General features: G+C 36.0%; 1 protein-coding gene across 1 annotated transcript in view; it reads right to left on the minus strand.

Annotated features, from left to right (window-relative positions):
- The window catches only part of LOC142338648 (uncharacterized), an 83,613-nt gene that overhangs the window by 24,513 nt on the left and 38,643 nt on the right, over positions 1 to 20,457 (minus strand). Inside the window, exons 7-12 of the mRNA XM_075388496.1 lie at positions 15,603 to 15,834; positions 12,263 to 12,534; positions 12,149 to 12,193; positions 11,533 to 11,973; positions 9,892 to 10,042; positions 9,459 to 9,715 (exon numbers count right to left, since the gene is read on the minus strand). Of these exons, the coding sequence (XP_075244611.1) occupies positions 9,459 to 9,715; positions 9,892 to 10,042; positions 11,533 to 11,973; positions 12,149 to 12,193; positions 12,263 to 12,534; positions 15,603 to 15,834 (1,398 nt within the window). The remainder of the gene's footprint in view (positions 1 to 9,458; positions 9,716 to 9,891; positions 10,043 to 11,532; positions 11,974 to 12,148; positions 12,194 to 12,262; positions 12,535 to 15,602; positions 15,835 to 20,457) is intronic.

Raw genomic sequence — 20,457 nt, forward strand, 5'->3', positions numbered from 1 at the left:
AATTAATATTCGAAATCAAAAACTCAACACTCTAATATTCAAGAATTAGGGCATATGTTTGGCACCACTTAGAACCACTTAGATGCACACTATTGACCTTTAATAAGTAAATGTTCATAAAATTTAAAGTTTCATAAATGAGCTCAGAAGTCATTTTTTTGAGTGAGGTAAGTCATTGAAAAAGTCAATTCCAAGAAGTCACGGTAAAACGAAACAAAAATATGTTGGACGAATTAAAAAAACATAGCAGGACACGTCCTGACGTACATTTCAAAGAATTTTCATTGACTAAACCGAAAAACTAGACCTAGAATAGCCGCCTAGAATTGAGGACGCGGCTATTAATAAGCATTAGAGATGGTAACTTAGACTTATAGGAACGACGTTCAAATATCGGGCATTAAAAATTGGGCTTTATGGGTTTATCCCGTTTCTATTTCTGACTTCAATTTTTCATAGTGACTCTGTTCATTTTGAATTGCTTTCCTGAGCAACTGATGTTTAAAATCATTTTTTAGCAGAATGAGAGAAGAGAGAAACTAGCCTAGAGAAGTCAAAAAGATTTCACTCAAAATGTCGGAAAAAGCGGCAAAATGAGGTAGAGCGAAACATTTTTTTTTCTACGAAGTAAAAAAATTACGAGCCCTATAATAGCCGGCTGAGAAGATGAGGGCCGGCTATTAATAAATTACTTGCAAATCAATTCAAGTATGAAAAATTATCGTTGGCAAGAGTCAGTTCTGCCATGTAAACATCGCATTATCAAAATTCAACACAACATAGCCGGCAGACTGCCGAAATAGCTGAGAAATAGACTTGCGTGACGTAAAATACAAATAGAAGCAGATACAAAAATGAGCTGGAAAAAGTTATCGCAGCTACTTTAAAAACTTATTTCGAAAACTTATTTCTATTATTGCGAAAATTTTGGGTGCAAAATGTTTTCACAATGGAATGGTTCGAACCCAAATCTCCGGTGTAAGAATCAGCATCAACCATTCAGCTGTTAGGCCCTTGTTACCGTTTTTTTTACAATCGACTTTGTTTTAGCAACAGACATAATTTCTGAATGCGCTCCGTAAAATAAGGGAAACGACTCGAAGAGCCTTGCAAAAAAACTCATCTAAATGCACTTCTATCAAAAAACCTAACCAATTTTAAAAATATCGAAAAGAAACAAGAACAAAGCAATAAACAGTTAGAAACAACGTTTTGGTTAAGAACACGGGAAGCTGTGGGGGCGTGGGAGACTGTGGGCTGTGGCTAGGTGGTTTTCGGGTGTAGGGGGAGCACAAGGCGCGGGTGGGAGCTGGGGTGCGGGTAGGTAGCAAGTGGGGCGGCTAAGGTAGTTGGGAGTGGAGTAAATTGGTGGGGGGTTAGGGGTAGGTAGATGGGGTTTAGTTAGGTGTAGGGGTCGGGTGGGGTGGGTTAAGTAGTTGAAGGGGTAGGTTGCTGTGGGGGGGGGGGGGGGTAAGGGTAAGGTAGGTATGGGGGTAGCTAGTTGGTGAGCATTAGGTGGGGGGTTAGGTATAGGGGTAGGTGGGGGATAGCTATAGGGGTAGGTGGGTAAATGGGTAAAGGATAGGTGGGTGGGGGAGGGTAGCTTGTTGGTATGTAGCTTAGATAGCTATGGGGGACTTATATGGGACCAAAATTACCTCAAAAAGACCTTTTCCCTTCGAATATTACCATCAGTTCCAAACTATTATACATTACAAATTAAGCTACTATTAAAGTTCAGTGTTCGAAAACAGAAGTCAATGTTCTTAAACAGAAATCCATGTTTAAAAACAAAACTCTAAAAGTGTGCAGGTTATGAACAATCTTCAGCTAAAAAGAACCTCTAGAATACCCATACTCCTCTTCAAGTCGTAAAAACAAGGCGCATTGCAAAATAACTACGCTCAACTTACAGCTTCGCAGCTATAAAAACAGTAAATTTAATTCTTTTAATTTCAATGACAAATTCAGCTAAAAGCACAATTGGAGATATGAGATGCACTGCCAGTGCAAGGGTGGAAAAAAGCACAACAGACGAGATGTAATATTTTCGAGAGATGTAATATTCCACAAAAACTAAATCATACAAAAACAAAAACCGACAACCGTCAGAAGAATTGCTCTCGAACGACAGGCCGGGGCAATGCAATTTAGAGGGGTGTAGCTTCAAAATGTTTTATTGGTGCAAAAAACGTCTCAACAGGGGGTTCCGAACTTCTGAACTCCTAGTCTGACATCTGGCAGTCTGACATCTTTACCACTCAACTACAGTGTCTTTGATTTCATCCCGCTAACATTCGATTTTAGCCGCACACTTTAGATGAGAACGAGAGCAATTAGACTACTCAAAAATGAAGACAATGAAAAAGACACCCAAGAAGTCAAAGAAAGTTCTGCAGCAAAAGCTCAAAAACGGTGAATAAAAAATTTTGCATAAAAGACCAACAAGTTAACAATACTTGCTTCACAACCTTCGTTCGAGAGCAATTAATAAAACATCAAAACAGCCAGCAGATTGCCTGAATAGCTGCTAACGAAATAGACTTGCGTGTCGTATGATAGAGATAGAATCATGCAGATACAAGTTGAAAAAAGTAATCGACGCCGCTCAAAAATCTATACAGCAAATAAACGATAAAGCTTTAAAATTAATTCCGCAGAAGACTTTTTATCATTGACCTTTATTACAAATATAAGTTCCTTTGACTCCAACTATTCAAACTAAGCTCTAAACTAAACTTTAAAGTAAGTCATTTTATTGAGTGAGGTAAGTCACGTATAAAAAAAACCTACTCACGCAAATGCCCTCAAAATTTTTTGCTAAAGTGAGTGAGAAATGACGTTTTGAGAGTTGATGAGAGCAAGAAGTCAATCAGATAATCTTACTTTTCCAGCTTTGCTGTGTGAACAAATGTAAAACGAAAAAAGAGCCTCGGACGACGAAACAAAAAACCAAGAGCACCGCAATATAGCTCCTCTCAGCTTCGCAGCTATAATTAAAAATTAAAACATAAACGTACCCGGCAGATTCAAGGAAAACAGTCGCCATTGATTTCCATTACCCCAATTAAGATTGACAGAACAGAAGAAATGGAAAATTGATTGATGTACAAAAACATTTTAAATTGCGAAGAATATCTAATTCATCTCGAAGTTAGATATCTTCCTGTTCCATAATGCAGAGATGCAGTTTTTGTATCAAAACCATTAAGCAATAGAGATGGTAACGAAGACTTTTAAGACCAAAGTTCAAGTAGGGTGCTTCTAAAATTTGGCATTAAGGGTTTATCTCTAAAGTTTTTTCAGACCGATTCTGCTCACATTAGAATGTTTTGCTTAGCAACTGCTGTTTAGAAACATTGACTAGAATGAGCGAAGATTCAAAATAGCCTAGAGAAGTCAAAAAGACTTCATGCAAACTGAGGAACAAGCCTTGAGCTAAGGTAAAGCAAATAAATTTTTGTCCGATGAAGTAAAAAAGCATAGCCGGACAAGTCGTTTAATGAACTCGAAAGAAAAGAATGAAAACTTTATATTTACTGTAGCTGACCAGCAGATTAACTGAAAGTTGAGAAAAAATCAAACGAAAATAATCATTGCTCACAATCTGAAGACTGAAGGCCAAATTTGATCCAGATTATTATACCCATTAACCCATTCAGAGGTCTTGAAAGGGTTTATTCGCCACTAAAAACTGAAAAATTCGTGAAACATGACAGACAATTTTTAAAAAAATATATCAAAAGATGCTAAATTTTGCACTGCGATATGCTCACAACCAACAATTTAATAAAGCATCTGCATAACCTAAACATAGCCGCCAGATTGCAGGAAAAAAGCCGCCGTTGACTCGCTTGATGAGCATCGAGATTGAAACAGGAAAAAGAAGAAAGTACAGACAAATTGACTTTTTTTTCAGTGTCAAAAATTGTTCTAATTTGGCGTGCAGTTTCAGTTGGATTCTAAAACCATATTTAATTCAGCTTCTAAACTGAAAGCTAATAAGCTTAATACCAAAATCAGCCAGCAAAACTGACCTGATTTAATCGCTTTATCCCTTCTCTTTTGATTTTGATACTCTGAATTTGACAGTACTCATATTGCGTTAAATGAACGAGTGCAAGAATTAAAAACGCATTCAGTTGAAACAATGATTGAAGTAAGTCAGAAGTCAAATGTGAGAGTCGTGACTTAGGTAAAACGGAAAAATCTGATCAACTAGTAGAGCCAATTTAAAAAGGAGAGCATCTATATGATATCCGTTGAGAGGCTGACGGCGGCTACTAAATAAACTTCAGTGTCCCTTAAGATTGACAAACTCAAAAAATGACAAAGATTTTCAATGCAAATTTTATTGAAATGCCGCTAGAATTGGTTGTACTTTAATATATCCAGAACCATTTCAATGTCTCCAAACACTATCCAGTAACCCAATTTCAAGCCTAAAAAAGCTGCACTGGCCTATAAAGATCGAGAAACTCGGAACACAACAAGTTCTGGACAATTTGAAAAGTCGATTTTTATCGAAAAATCGATAAAAATTACCATATTAAACTGTTAAAACCATTCCATTGACCACTACCAACTATGAAGTAAACTATTATCAAACTGTACAGGAGGGTCCCTGCCCCCTGAGGCTGAAAAACTAAAAAAAAAATACAAAAACAGTTGTTAAAAATTTAAAAATTAGTATCATTTTGTGTTTATGTTTGCAGTATCAAAACATATAGCACAGGTTCATACGAATTATTACTGTCTTGCAAAATAGCTTTATAAACTTTGAAGAAAGACAATTTAAGACTGGTTAAACAAAAAACTCAAAAAATAAAGTGAAAAAATTGCAAAATTTTTGTCCGAAAAAAGATTAATTACCCTTGAATTAGGGCCTTCCAAGCAACTGCACCTCTCTTAGCACATGAAAGGCTAATACAACCAGCTATGGGCCTCTAATGAAAATTAAAGCCGACTGGGCGTCACCTAGTTATTCCATTTTGAAAAAAACAAAGTCATGGAAAAATGTGGGAAATTATCTTGTGTGAAAAAAACAGAGCACCAATACAATCCAAGAATTAGGATGAAAAAATAAAATCGCAAAAATAGCCTTCTGAGAAGATGAGAGCGACTACCAAAACAAAGAAAACGCAATTCCACTCGTAATGAAGCACGAAAAAGATTCATTAAATGAAAGCATATGCTCAGAAGTTTCACTGAGTCTTCTAAATTGGAGCGTCGTTTTATTGGTATTATATATTTTTGCTGAATTCAGTATTCAAAGTAAAAAATTTCAAGCATAGCACTACAATCAAGTTGCATTTTCTTAATAAAACCCTAAATAAAGACTCTACAATTAAATGAACCGGCTCAATCGGTTTTGCAAAAGGTTATGGTGCCAAGTACTAGCGAAGTGCAACATTTAATGAGAATGATTTGGTTTCTGATCAGCAACTTATCTTGATGAGGTTTATATTCGTTATGTATCAACAATGTAAGCAAAGTGGGCATGAACTTTACTGCACAAAATTACCTCAAAACTTGTTGGTAATGAACAAACTAATTACTGACCTTTAGCTCTGATTTGATCATTGCCAACAAGTTTTGAGGTAATTTTGTGCGGTAAAGTTTACGACCAGTCTGCTTACATTGTTGATACATAACACATAGAAACCTCATCAAGATAAGTTGCTGATCAGAAACGCAAATCATTCTCACTATATGTTGCACTTCGCTAGTATTTGGCACCATAACCTTTGACAAAACCGATTGAGCCGGTTCAATTAATTGTGGAGTCATTTTTAGGATTTTATTCAGCAAATGCAACTTGATTGTAGTACTATGCTTAAATTTTTTTACTGTGAATGCTGAATTCAGCAAAATATATAATCCCAATCAAACGACGCTCCAAATTAGAAGACTCCGTGAAACTTCTGAACATATGCTTTCATTTAATAAATCTTTTTCGTGCTTCATTGGGGTTGGAATTGCGTTTTCTCTCTCTCTCTTGTTCATTTCGCACTTCAGCTGCTGTTAGGTTGCGTAATGTCATCATCTCTGATCCTCATTAAAATTGAGTTATAGTAGAAATGTTTTTATCATAAATCACTGAACAGGCACTTTTTAGAAAATCTTTGTTAATTCTTTCGGAAGCAATTAGCATCAAATATTTTAATCCTTTTTGTCTCTTCTATGCAATTTTTCGCTTGGCCGATTTTTCCTCTGACCCATTTGACTTTCGTCTTCAGAAACGGGATAAAGCCCGGTTTGCAAAAACTTCTCTTAAACCAATTCAGCCCACTAGTTAGTCTTCAAGTATGTGATTGACAGAAACTGTTCTTGAGACTTACACTTAAGGTGTGAAGTGCGATTTTTAGAAATTGATTCCACACCCATACCCACCCACTGCCCTACATCAGTCCCCTCAATCCACTTTTGCACCCCTGCTGCGCTCACCTTTCGCCCTTTCAATTAATCTAAATCTAGCTCAATAAACCGTGGCTAGCTACTGACGCAGCCAACCTCTCGACGGTCGTTTGAGAGCAATTCGTCCGACGTTAGTCGTTTATGTTATCAGAGCTAGAGGTCAATAATTAATAACATAACCGACTAACGTCGGGCGAAGTGCTCTCAAACGACTGGCGAGCGGTTGGCTTCGTCAGTAGCTAGCCACGGTTTATTGAGGCTAGATTTAGATTAATTGAAAGGGCGTAAGGTGAGCGCAGCGGGGGTGCAAACGTGGATTGCAAAAGCGGGGACTGATGTGGGGCGGTGGGTGGGTGGGGGTGGGGGATCAAATTCTAAGAACCGCAATTCACACCTTAAGTATGAGTCTCCAAAAAAGTTTCTGTTAATCACATACTTGAAGACTTACTAGTGGGCTGAATGGCTCTAAGAGAAGTTTATGCAAACTGTCTTTATCCCGTTTCTGAAGACGAAAGTCAAATGGGTGAGACAAAAATCGGCCAAGCGAAAAATTGCATAGAAGAGATGAACAGTATTAATATATTTGCTACAAATTGCTTTCGACCCAAAGTGCCTGTTCAGTGATCTATGAAAAAACGTTTCTACTATAACTCAATTTTAATGAGGATCATAAATGATGACATTACGCCACATAACACCAGCTGAAGTGGGGCATCAATAAAAGAGAGAGAGAGAGAGATAGTTAGAATGAGAGAGAGGGAGGGATAAAACGTTAACGAGAAGGAAAGAAACCCCAACCGACAGTGAGAGAAAGAGTGAGGAATATATTCCATGGTGAGAGTAGACACTGCAACTTGTAGTTCTCTAGCCTTGTTAGTAATTAAATCACATACAAGAAAAAGAAAAGTGCAAAATTTAGAAAAGTTTCAAGATTTAGCAGTGCAAAAAATGTTCAAAAACATTTTTTGTCTCTGACGTTCTGTCAATTAAACAATCTCCAAGACATAAAAATGTTCTTTGGCCAGTAGTGGTTGTTAAACTCAGAAAGGGACAAAAAAATTTTGAAAAATTTTGAACACAAATACAAATTTTAAAATCTTGGTAAAATTCAAGATATTAAAATCTTAAGAACCATTTTATTGTCTCGAGAGACTCCATCATCCCCGGTTGAAGCCTGATTATTGATCAGCATTCCATTAACTCTAGAAATTATGCAGCAGCTTACTTTCAAACCTTGGAGGAGGTCCCAGGGCCCCTGGCACCGGAAAAAATTCAAAAACTTTGCAAAAACATGAAGTGCTTTAATTCGTGAAATTAGAATTATGAAGAACATTCCATTACATCTAGAAACTATGCAGTAAGATATTATCAAACCCTAGACGATTTTCCGTGGTTCTTGAGGCTAGAGAAAACTATACAATGACAAACCTTCAAAACATAAAAAATTAAAAAACTTTTGAAAAAAAATTGCAACAACTTGTGATATTAAAAAGTTGAAATTCAACCCATGACCAACAAAAACTTTCAAGTAACTTATTATAATACCCTTACGGAGGTTTTCTGACCCTTGAGGCTCAAAAAACCTGAATAATGACTATAAATGTCAAAAAAACGGAAAAAAATGGAAAAAATTGTCAAAAAATTGCTAAAATTCGAGATGTTAAAATCTTGCAAGAAATTCCATTACATCGAGAATTTAAACAAGAACCTATTGTCAAAACCTGTAGGAGGTTCCTGGGCTGATGAGGCTGATAAAAATTTCAACTTGAAAAAACGCAAGTTTTGTAAGAAAAAAATCAAGAAATACTATCTGTGACATTTAAAAGTTGAAACACTATTCCATGGCCAACAAAAATTTCTCAGTAACCTATTATCCAACCCCTTAGGAGACTTTCTGGACCCTGGGTGTGGAAAGATCGGAAAGGAAAAATGTCAAAAAATTGAAAAAAATTGAACGTTTTATCAAAAAAATGCTAAAATTTGTGATGTTAAAATGTTGAAACCATCCCATTACCACTAGAAACTATGCAGTAACCTATTGTTATAACCCTGAGGAGTTTCCTTGAAACCTAGGGCTAACAAAAATAAAAAATTTCAAAAACTAAAAAAAAGTTGTTCAAAAACTAAAAAAAAGTTGTTCAAAAGTTGTATTTTTATTTAGCTAGCGGTTGGTCGTCAGTAGCTAGAAACGGAGGGGGGGGGGGGGGGGGGGGGGTGCAATAGTGGGTGGGGGTCTTCAACTTCTAAGAACCGCCCTTACCATAAGTATAAGTCTCAACAGTTTGAGCTGAAAGGGAGCTGAAAGGCTCTAAGAGCACTTAATGCCCGCTGGGCGCTACCTGCTTATCCCATTTTTGAGGACGAAAAGTGAAAAAGCGTCAGACGAAAAATCGGTCAAGCGAAAAATTGCATTAAAAAAAGACCGACAGGACTAATATAATTGATACTAACTTCGTTAGAGAGTAATTAATCATCCAAAATCATGATTAAAAGATGAATTTGGTTCAAAACTTTTTTGGTTTAATTTTGCCGTTCATAATATCATCTGCAAATCTGCGGGTGTTTAGCTTGCCTAAAGCCTTAGTCAGCAAATCTGCTGACATATTGTCAGTGGATAAGTACCTAAGCTGAATCTTTCCTTTTTCACATAAATCTTGTAGATAATGTATTTTGAGAGCATAGTGCTTGGTATTATTATGGTGCATTGAGTGTTTGCTGAGCGCAATACAAGCTTGGTTGTCAACGCTTATAACTAATGGCCGCTGCACAGCCTGACCGAGCTCTTCAAGAAAGCCATTTAAATGTATAGCTTCGTGTTGCAATACAGCACCCCAATACAATTCAAATTCTTTTAATTTTAAAAACCAAAAGAAGTCCAATAATAGCCCCCCGCTATCGCTTTGCGGCTATTAATAAGAGGACCAACAGTACTAGGATAAGATAAACTGTTGCAAACTTCGCTTGAGCTATTAAAAATTAAGCACGCATGCTCAGATACCCTCTTTCGGAATTTAAATTAGCCTGGCAACATCTCTACTAACCCAATAACTCCTTGACTTCGGCAACTTCCAGGTGGTTCTCTCCCATGTGTCTTTCTTTTAGCTTCAGTGCCCTCTGATAGTAATCCTCAGCTGTGAAGTAGTTAAAGCCATCAAAGTTCTGCTTATCCGCCAGCAGATTAGCGAACGCAATCAGAACATCTGCTAAATTCTCATGATTGGGGCCGTATCTGTTCGTGTACATACGCAATACTTCTTCGAATTCATGCCCGCTTTCGTCAAACATGTATCTCTTATGGCTGAAAAGAGAAATCTTCCAGCTACCTTTTCAAGGAAGCAAAAAGGTGTTCGATCGTAATATTGTCAGTTGATATAACTCCACATATGTTAAATGTGTCTCATGGAATGGCATGCAATGAAGCCTTAGCGTTCATACAATTGGAGCGTGAAATGAAATTCAACAACAGTTACTCACTATATGACAGCTTTATAGAACGACTTTTTGAGAAAAGTGCTCTCTGTGTCCTTCAAGACACCCTCACTCTCAATGCTGTCCAGAAGAGACTTAGCAGCATCCAGGTTCCCTTGCTTGATTGATATCCCAATCAGCTCCACTGTGATCTTACCTATAAAAAGCTAATAAATGTTAGCAAATTCAAAGTTTACATAGATCAGGTTGATAGCTGTCTTTGAATACAATGGGCGTCAAAATTTAAAGGTGCAGTAAAGTACTTGCAGTTTAAAACCGACGCGATGGTTTCAAAGTAGCAATGTTTAATTTAGTTCAACTCTGAGCAAGCTAGTTAAGTCATTTAAAGCGTCATATCGAAGTTTCAGTAAATCAATAGTGAAGATTTTGAGAAATTCGCCATAATTCCTAAAACTAAAACATACCCGGCAGATTGCCGGACAATAGCCGCCGTTGATTCCAATAAGCATGATTGGGATTGAAAGAATAGAAGATATTGACCAAAAAAAAAGATTTTAGCACATGAACATTTTTTTAAGTCCGATTTATTTTGATGGCATTTTGTAGTTGAGCATACTTCTGTTTCTAAGAGAGAGGCTACAGGGGCTACTATCAAAACCAGTAAGCATTAGAGATGGTAACTAAGACTTATAGGAACGACATTCAAATAGCGGGCATCTAAAATTGGGCTTTATGGGTTTATACCGTTTCTATTTCTGACTTCAATTTTTTTATACTGACTCTGTTCATTTTGAATTACTTTGCTGAGTTCAAAATCACTTTTAACAGAATGAGAGAAGAGAGAAACTAGCCTAGAGAAGTCAAAAAGATTTCACGCAAAATGTTGAAAAGGCGGTAAAATGCGGTAAAGCAAAACAATTTTTTGTTATTTTTTTGTTCGACGAAGTAAAAAAACATAGCAGGACAAGCCCTGATCTACAATTCAAAGAATTTTCATTGACTAAACAAACAAACAACTAGACCTAGAATGGACTATGAGTGAATTGGGAAAACAATTTGTATAAAAATCAGATAAAAAAATTAAAAAAAAAAACTGAAAATCAAAGTCTAAATGCCGCATGTGAACAAAAAAGCACTAGCGAGAAATGGAAATTTGGTTCATACAAAAAACTGGGCCTAGAATGGACTACGAACGGATTGGGAAAACCATTTAGAATAAAATCCGATCCAAAAAATCGAAAAAACCCAGTAAAAATCAAAGTGAAATTGCCGAATGTGAACAAAAAACCACTAGCGAGAATGCGATTTTTTGTTCAAACACCGTTTTCTCACTCTACTTGAAAATTAGAACAAAAAATATTCACGCAGCAAAAGCACTCGCTTTTTCGCTGCATTTCCTGTTTCGGCGTGACCAAAATCATGAAAATGTGTGAACAGATCTTTAAAAAAAAGACAGCGCCCCAATAGAATTCAAATTCTTTGAATTGTAACAAAAAAATTAGGAGCGCTATAATAGCCGGCTGAGAAGATGAGGGCGGCTATTAATAAGCTAATTCGTGAAATGAGTTTTCTTCGTGAAATTAATGAGCTACTTCCATTATTAGGATAGCATACTTATCAAAAGTTGAAACCGAAGGCATATTGGGGTGTAAAAAACTACGAATACTCGGGTACAACTCGACATACCCTGGTACTCCTGGAGTACGGGCCCGATAGTCTCTCCAATACAGACCATCAGCAATAACTGCACAGTCTCCAATGCCTGTCTGAGCCAATCAGCCGCCTCCTTCAGCTTGCTCGGCTCATTCTGCCTCGCACACGCAATTCCAATGGCCAACACACACTGGATATACTTTAACTGACTATGTTCTTCGGCGCTGTATTCAGTGAAGGAACTCTGATGTTTCAGAGCCAATTTGTATATTGACTCCGCTTCAGCGTGCTTTTGGAGCAACTGTAGGAATTGTGCAGCATTTGTTAAAATTCCGGACAGTTTCTCGAAGTTAGATGGATGACAAACAGCTTTAGTTGTCGAACTTGTTTCCACTGTCTCTTGATTTGATGAATCTGCTGTGTTTTCGACGTTTATCACTATACCACCTGAGCTGTCTTTCATTTCTAAGTGATCTAAAATGACAGAAACGGTTCTGAAGTTCTACACTCCAGTTCAATCCCATATCTTCTTGACCCTTATTTTTTATTGTTAGAAATCAAAGACTTAAAACATGTCTACTTTAACGTAGCTGCGTCTATCGTGATAGAAGACACTTCGACCAGTTATTAATAAGATTGTACAGAATACCTGGTTTGGGCCGCTTGTCGGGGCTAGACTCCAGGCTTCCAATGACTGAAACAAAAGACGAAATACCATTCATTTTCACAATTTCTCAAACATATGCTTAAAGTAACCATCTACCATATGTTGGGTGAATAGTATCCTCGACATATGACTCCTGGTTTTCCGCCTGTTCATCATAGTTTACCACTGTTCCTCCAATTTGACTGGTGACCTGAGTTGGCGTTTCTGATGACTCTCCCAAGTATTGCATTTCCATATTGTGCACCATTTCGAGGAAAATTCTGCCCGGATCGTAAGTGGGAGTTAAAGCTTTATTCCAGTAGTTGCGAACATCATCGAGTAAATGCGCACCAATTTTGTCCACGCTCGTCATGATCACAGTGAAAATTCTAAAATGAAGTCATGTCGCCAATTCTATTATCAAGCTGCAAAATTTAGTCACTCCTGGTCATTATACTTCAAGTCTGTCGAAATAACAGGATGCATTTAAAACATAGTGCATCAGAGTGCAACATAGGGCTTCATTATTTGCATCAGATGGTCATGGAGTGACGATTACCGGAGCAATACATCCAGGAACAGAAAAGCAAAAAAAGGAAGCTCGGTAATGTGCGGTTGCACATAATGTTGCGACCCCACTCGTCCACATTCTTGGCTTTGGCACATATTAATGCCTTGAAGATACGAGTGCTTTGATCATGTTTCGTAATTTTCTTTTATACGAATGAACGAACATTGAACTCCGTAACAAATTTCACAATTAGTTGAAAAGAAGAAATTAACATCAAAAAACAAAGCAGAAAAAACAACGATTTGGTCAAGTAAACACATAAAAATTGTCAAACGAAAACACGAAAAATTCTGAACTCCATTTCACTTCAGTTTTGAAACTAAACTTCTTACACTAAGGCTCTCAATAAACTACGCTTTATAATTATTGTCAACTCCTATTTTATTTGAGATTTTGCATTCTCAGATATGATTTATTTGCTGAACTCAAACAAATTATTAATTGATTGACCAAAAAAGCACACATAATGCGGCATAAAATGAGCACAAATTCAGCACCAGAGTGTTCAGCGAAAGAATCCCTTTGACTTCTTGCTGCATGATCCAATGGTCGAACTAAAATCGAGGACGGCAACAGATAGAAAAATATACGAGCAAAGGTCCCAAATTCAAGACCAAAGGAAAGAAAAGCCAATAACCAAACTGTCAGCATTTTTACGGCAACGTCAGCCCTTAATATTGAACAAAACAGAGACAAAATTGAATGCAAAGAGGCAAACCAATCAGGACGATTTTTTTGCAATATAATGTTAACGTTACCCAAATAAAGCAGATTATGTTAAACAATTTCAAACTATTCATCGACAAAAAAATCAATTTGAGAAAAACCAGCAAGACAAAAAGGACAAAAAGCTGAAAATAACTGACATCATATTAACGGAGATAATCGCAGTTTATAATCAGTAAGAACGTCAAACTTTTCAGTTATTGAACACTGCAAACATACAACATATATTCTTAATTGCAATTAGCAACACAGTGCAAAACAAACGTTTTGCACAAAGTGAATACAAAGAAACTAACGCAAAATTTAAAAAATACTAGAAACGGCTTAATTACTAAACGGCCTAATTACTGAAAAAATTACTAAAGGGCCTAATTTTTCGCATACGGAGCTCTAAAAACATACGCCACTAATACTGCATTCGAAATGTGACGGGAACTGTTATTACGGAGAATAAGAAAACATAGCTGACAGATTGGTCAAGATTTTCGTCAAGATAACCATCTACATATCGAAAGAACTTATTAAACAAAGAAGTTGTCATGTTGCAAAATAAGAAAGTCAAATGAACAAAATTGAACCAAATGAAAAACATAGCTAGCAGATTGCCAGCAAATAGCTGCAATAGCTTCGTAGATCTGCAGTCTTAAAAAGCTAATTAAAGAAACATACCCAAACAGAAACTTCGTTTTATTAAACGCTGAGATGCTATGTTTTGATTAAGAATCTGTTTAACTTATTGAAGTCTTCAAATACACTTCAATTAGAGTGAACTGCACACACTTGACCTTATCTCTTTTAATTAAAGTAAAGAAAAGTTAATTTCAGTAAGGTAGTCATTTTCAGAGTGAGGTGTGACCAAAAACTTAATCACGCGAATGAACAAAAACTCTCTCCACTAAGAGTGAGAAATGACGTCACGTACGCACTTAAGTTAAAACTGCAAGAACAAATGAACAAAAAGCAGATAGTGCTTCATATGGGCGTAATCAAATCTTGACAAAGAAACAAAACATAGCCGGCAGATTGCTGGAAAATAGCCAAAACAGACGCTTGTGGCCTTCCATGAGTTGAAACAACTAAAGAAATAAGATAAACAGATTGACCAGACTCTAATACTCAAGAATTAGGGCATACACATTTGGCACTACTTGGATGCACACTTTTGATCTTTAACTAGTAAATGCTCATGAAAATTAAAGTTCATTAGGTGATGTCAGAAGTCATTTTTGTACGTCAAGCAATTGAGCTAAAAGCAGAAATGACAAATTTTAGCAAAGCAGAAGAAGTCAGAACACAAATTTTAGCTGCAAAGCAGTAGAAGTCACTGAAGTCATTGAAAAAGTCAATTCCAAGAAGTCAGGGTAAGACAAAACAAAAATCTGTTAGACGAAGTTTAAAAAATGGGACCGCAATAACAGCCGCCTGGAATTGCTGACGCGGTTATTAAAAACCCAAAAGGACGTCAATAGCCTGAGCTATCGCTTTGCAGCTATTACGAAGACAGCAAAAAACGAATACGGACTAATATCAGAAGACCACTGTTTTTTAAACTCTCAAATCTAAGTCAAATATTTTTAATGAAAACTAAAACCACATAAAGATTTACTTGTTTCATCAGGGAGCTGACATTAATGTGACATCTCATTCATGTTCAAATGTGAAGCTCTTAAAAAGATTGTTTGTCAATATAAACCAAACTCTTTTGGTAGTAAAAAACCATAATGAGACTAATAAAAAATCGATATTGGGTCAAACGGCTACAAAAAAAATGATAAGGTCGCCAATATTAACATACTTCTGCAAAAATATCTAAAATTGGTCAAAAATTACGCTAATTGAAAAAGTTACAGTAAAATGGCGAATGTTCACGAAAGCTTCAAAACTGGATAACTCCTCGAAAAAAAAACGAATTTTGAATAATTCTTTTTGATTTACAATTCTACAACTACACAATTCTATAACGATATCACTCATATCTCTACTTCAAATATATCGATCGGCCAAAATTCACTGAACAGAAAAAGTTGAGCATATGGTTGCACCTACTACGTGGGGTCGGAACAATAAATACGGATTTTAGAAGAGTTTACGTTCCGCTTATTCAATGATCAAATCTCTGAAAGACAACTCATCTAAAAGAGAAAGCAGAACTCAACTAACTCTGGATTTGTGAGGACTTTGACCAGTTTAGAGAGATTTCCAGTGTTCCTCAGTTGCCAAAGAAGCTCTTCAAGTAGATATGGCTTCTCTTTCCACAACTGATCTGATTGGGCCAGCAAGTGGTCCACAATTACGTTCTGGAACTGCAGTCTGGAACTGACCCACTTTCCTGCGCCTCTCTGCGATGATAGTGAATTGACCGACACATTAGTCATCTCAGGACACACTCCATCTACAACATTAAATTCATAGCAAACTCAAGTAAAATGAAACTGCCAAAATTGAACAAAATAATCCATCTATAATTTTTTTACTGCGACGCTTTCAAAATTTAGAAATTCGAGAATATAGCTGATAGGTTGCTGGATTATCAACGTGTAATTGTTGTACTGTTAGAGAGAGATTGCCACTTTAAAAAGCAGGACTAACAGAGACGTCGTAACCATTCCCAATAGCAATTCCTCTAACAAAATTCAATTTAAAAATTCATCTTTACGAACGCAAAAAAAGAACAGCTAAAAAAACTAATACAGAAAGAGATACGCATATTCCCGTTTTTTATTTGGTGCGCAAATTTTGCATATTTGGTAAGATTCTTAGATTACACTTAATTCAGCTTCTAAACTGAACGCTATTACTAACGCCAGCTAGCATAATACTATAACCAGCTAGCAATCGCTTTAATCAACTTTGATAAATTAATGCACTATGACTTAATGTCCGGTCTTTATATGTTTATCTTGTTTCTTTTGATCTTTTGATTTTGCACTTTTGACTTTGAAAGTATTCACTACATTGCGTAATTCAATACGTGGAAGAATTTAAAATCCATTCAGTTGAAACAGTGAGTGAGGTAAGTCAGAAATCAAACGTGAAAGTCGTGACTTATGTAGAACGAAAAACGTGATTAAAAGGTAAAGCGAATTGAAAAAAAGGAGAGCCCCTAAATAATAGGCGTTGAGAGGCTGACGGCGGTAATTGAAAAACATTATTTTTTTACAGACACTATTTTTTTACGGACAAAATTGCTAACTGCTTATTTGAAGACAATACAAGAGTATTTGGTGTAAAATTTACGGTAAGAAATTTACGTTAACGAAAAGTGGATAAATTCCGACCTTTCAGCTGATATCTCCAACACTATAACGATGACTCCCACTTTTTTGCGCTACGAGAAAAATTATCAACAACCTTGGTTTTAAGATATTTGAAGACGACTGAGCGTAAATGATTATGCGGGAAAATGTAGAAATGGGGTAAATGTTGGGCCCCTACTCCATTAGTCAATGACTTGTCTAAAATTTCAATAGTTTGCAGCTTCCTTGTAAATAGTTTTGTATTTAAAGTGTAATTTAAAATATTTTGAAATTGAAGATTTACATCTTTTGAGAAAACTTTGAAACATAGCCTGCAGATTGAAGGAAACTTACATTTTTCGAAGTGTCGGAAAGCTTTTAATGTAGCCCGGAGTTTCAAAAGATTCATTAAATATGGTGACCTGGGCCTCTTCAATGGAGGGTTATCAGCTTTATACTAATAGCAGTTAGCAGTATACGCAAAAGAACTTTCATAACTTAACGCACTAAGTCTTTATATACGTCTTAACACCCCGGCCCAAATTCGTTGAAGGAACATCGGAGCTTTGTAGACAAAATTTGAATAAAATTTCAGAAACTTGATGACTGCCGAAATAGCTGCGAAATTGACTTGCCCGCCGTATAATACAGATAGAAACAGAGGCCGATATAAGTCGAAAAAAGTTATCGACGCCAACTAAAAAGCTATTTTAAAAAAATTCAGCGATAAATTAATAAGGCATCCTAAAATTCCCTCCGCAGAAGCCGTTTTATTCGGGATATTTATTACAGATAAGAGTTCCTTTGACCTTAAACTAATTTATTAAAGTAATTCAGTGCAAAAGTCGTTTTAATGAGTGAGGTAAGTGAGCTTTTGCTAGAGAGAGTGAGAAATGCCGTCGCTCGCGCAAAATTGAGAGGAGTAGGTCAATCAGAAAATTTCAATTTTTCAGCTTTGCAGTGTAAACAAATGTAAAACGAAAAGAGCATCAGACGACTAATCAAAAAAGCATAACAAGCCCAGTCCTGATGAACAGAATTGACCCATCTGAAGGCAAAAATATCAGCTTCCTTAAAAGAATAGCCTCCAAAAAACAAATACTAAGACGTCCATGAAAATTAACCTAACACTAAAAAAGTGAAAAAAAGCAAACTTATTTCACTTCTTTTAGAAAAATAGTTTTAACAAAGTCATTATTCAGAACAACGTCAACCACATAAAAAATTTTCACACAAAATGTAGTGGTCAAAAATATGTAGTAGTAGTGATAGAAAACCACTGCAGACAAAATAAAAGGAAAAAGTATTTGTCTAAAAGATTTTTACGGATCTCATTGAGAAATGGTGGCATCAAATTCAATCAAACACGCAACTAAAACTCGAATTCTTAAGTCAACAGAATTATAAATTACAAAAGTCAATAGAAAACATAGCCGGCAGATTGCCGGAAAATAGCCGCGATAGACGATTGTGGCGTTACATGAATTGAAACAACTATAGAAATAAAATAGACAGATCGACCACCAGTCATGCACGTGCAATATTTGGGGGGGGGGGGGACAAACGGAAAAGATCCCCCAAAATTAATATTCGAAATCAAAAACTCAAGACTTTAATATTCAAGAATTAGGGCATATGTTTGGCACTACTTAGATGCACACAATTGACCTTTAATAAGTAAATGTTCATAAAATTTAAAGTTTCATAAGTGAGCTCAGAAGTCATTTTTTGAGTGAGGTAAGTCATTGAAAAAGTCAATTCCAAGTCACGGTAAGACGAAACAAAAATCTGTTAGACGAAGTAAAAAAATTTATTTAGGAGCGCTATAATAGCCGCCTAGAATTGATGACGCGGCTGTTAATAATATATCAACTCTAATCAAAACAGTTGGGGCATCACGCAGCAAAAAGCAACATTCAGGCAACAATCAAAGTTCAAAACTTGTTCAAAGCAAATGATGTCAAAGCCAATTGAATTATTGGCAATAAACGCCAACAGTTAAATAGATACAATTATGCCTAAAAGGAGAGCAAGTGAGCCCCTTTCATTAATGAGACTAGCCGATAGGACAAAAACTATTACAAAACGCTCCGAAAACAAGTGTCAAAATTGTCAAAACCTATAGCTTTGAATTCAAAAAACAGATGTCTTTAAAAATCCAATGAAACACATCAATAATGAGATTAATTGACAACAGAAAAAAAACTACACAAAAAGGGAAAATCCAAAAAAACTAATACTTTTTGAAAACAAGGTGTCAAAGTAGCACAAACTCTTTGATATAAAAAGAAATTAAATTGATCAAAAGGGGAATCATAAGAGAGCCACTTAGAGCTGTCCATAATGAGAAACATAGTCGACACAAAGCCGGAAATTAGCGGCATTGACCCGCTTGACGCACATTGGGATTGAAACAGAAAAAAATATATAGTATAATAAGAGAATTTTTCCCATCTTTTTCGATTTTTTCATTGGGTGTGCAAATTCTGCAAATTCGGTTAGATTCTAAAATTAAACTTAATTCAGCTGTTAAACTGAACGCTATTAAGCATAATACTAATGCCAGCTAGCAATCGCTTTAACGACCTTTGATAATACTAATGCAGTATGACTTTTTATCCAAATTCTTTTGATTTCGCTGTTTTGACTTTGAACGTACTCCCTACATTGCTTAATTGAAAGAATTTAAATTAATTTCTATTCAGTTGAAATGGTGATTGAAGTAAGTCAGAAGTCAAGCGGGAAAATCGTGACTTATGTAAAACGAAAAACGATCAAAAGGTAAAGCGAATTTTAAAAAAGAGCGCCTAAAAGATAGCCGCAGAGAGGCCGACGGCGGCTATTATTAATTGAATGAAAAACATAGCTGGCAGATTGCCAGAAAATAGCCGCAATAGATTCGTAGATCGGCAGTCAAAAAACAGTAAAAGGACAGACCCAAAAAATTCGTCTTTTCTCTGAAGGCTGATCTGTTATATTTTGATTAAAAATCTTGTATAAATTATTGCTGCCTCTATTAGCTGATCTCAAATAACCTTCATTTAGAGTGAAACACACCCATTTGACCTTATCTCTTTGAATTAAATTAAATAAAAGTCAATTTCAAAGTGAGGAAGTCATTTTTGTGAGTGAGGTAAGTCAAGTGTGACCAAAAATTTAATCACGCGCATGAACAAAAAATCTCGCTCCACTAAGAGCGAAAAATGACGTCACACATGCAATTCAGTTAAAATTGCATGAACGAATGAACAAAAAGTGGCTGTGACGTCATATGGTCGTAACAAAAATCATGACGACGAAATAAAAAAAAACCAAGAGAAGGCCAATAATAGCCCCAGCTATCGCTGTGCGGCTATTAATAAACAAAAAAGAATTACAAGAGATAGAAATATCAAAAAAAATCGCTAATATTTTTTCGAAAACATTTAGTGTCAACCTTGTTCAAACCGTTAATTTCAACTAAAATCAGTTAATTAATTTAAATATGCACCAAAAGAGCAACTCGAACTGGAACTTATAATTGATGACACTAATTTCCAAAACAACAGACAGATCGAGAAAAACAGGCAAAACAAAAAATGACTTATTTATTGAAGGCAAATATCGTCAGTTTTTGAAAACAATTAGTTGCCTTTTGATGGGTTTAAACAAGTGCAACAATGCATTAATAGAACATTAGTATTGCCTTTTAAAAATATTCGCACAGAAACTGAAACGAAAAACGGAACTCAAATTGCCCTCAAAACCCGAAAATCTGTTTGAACCTCATTCTGTCACGT

Source organism: Convolutriloba macropyga, chromosome 1, assembly GCF_964194025.1.
Source record: "Convolutriloba macropyga chromosome 1, txConMacr16.3, whole genome shotgun sequence".
Lineage (NCBI taxonomy): Eukaryota > Metazoa > Xenacoelomorpha > Acoela > Convolutidae > Convolutriloba > Convolutriloba macropyga.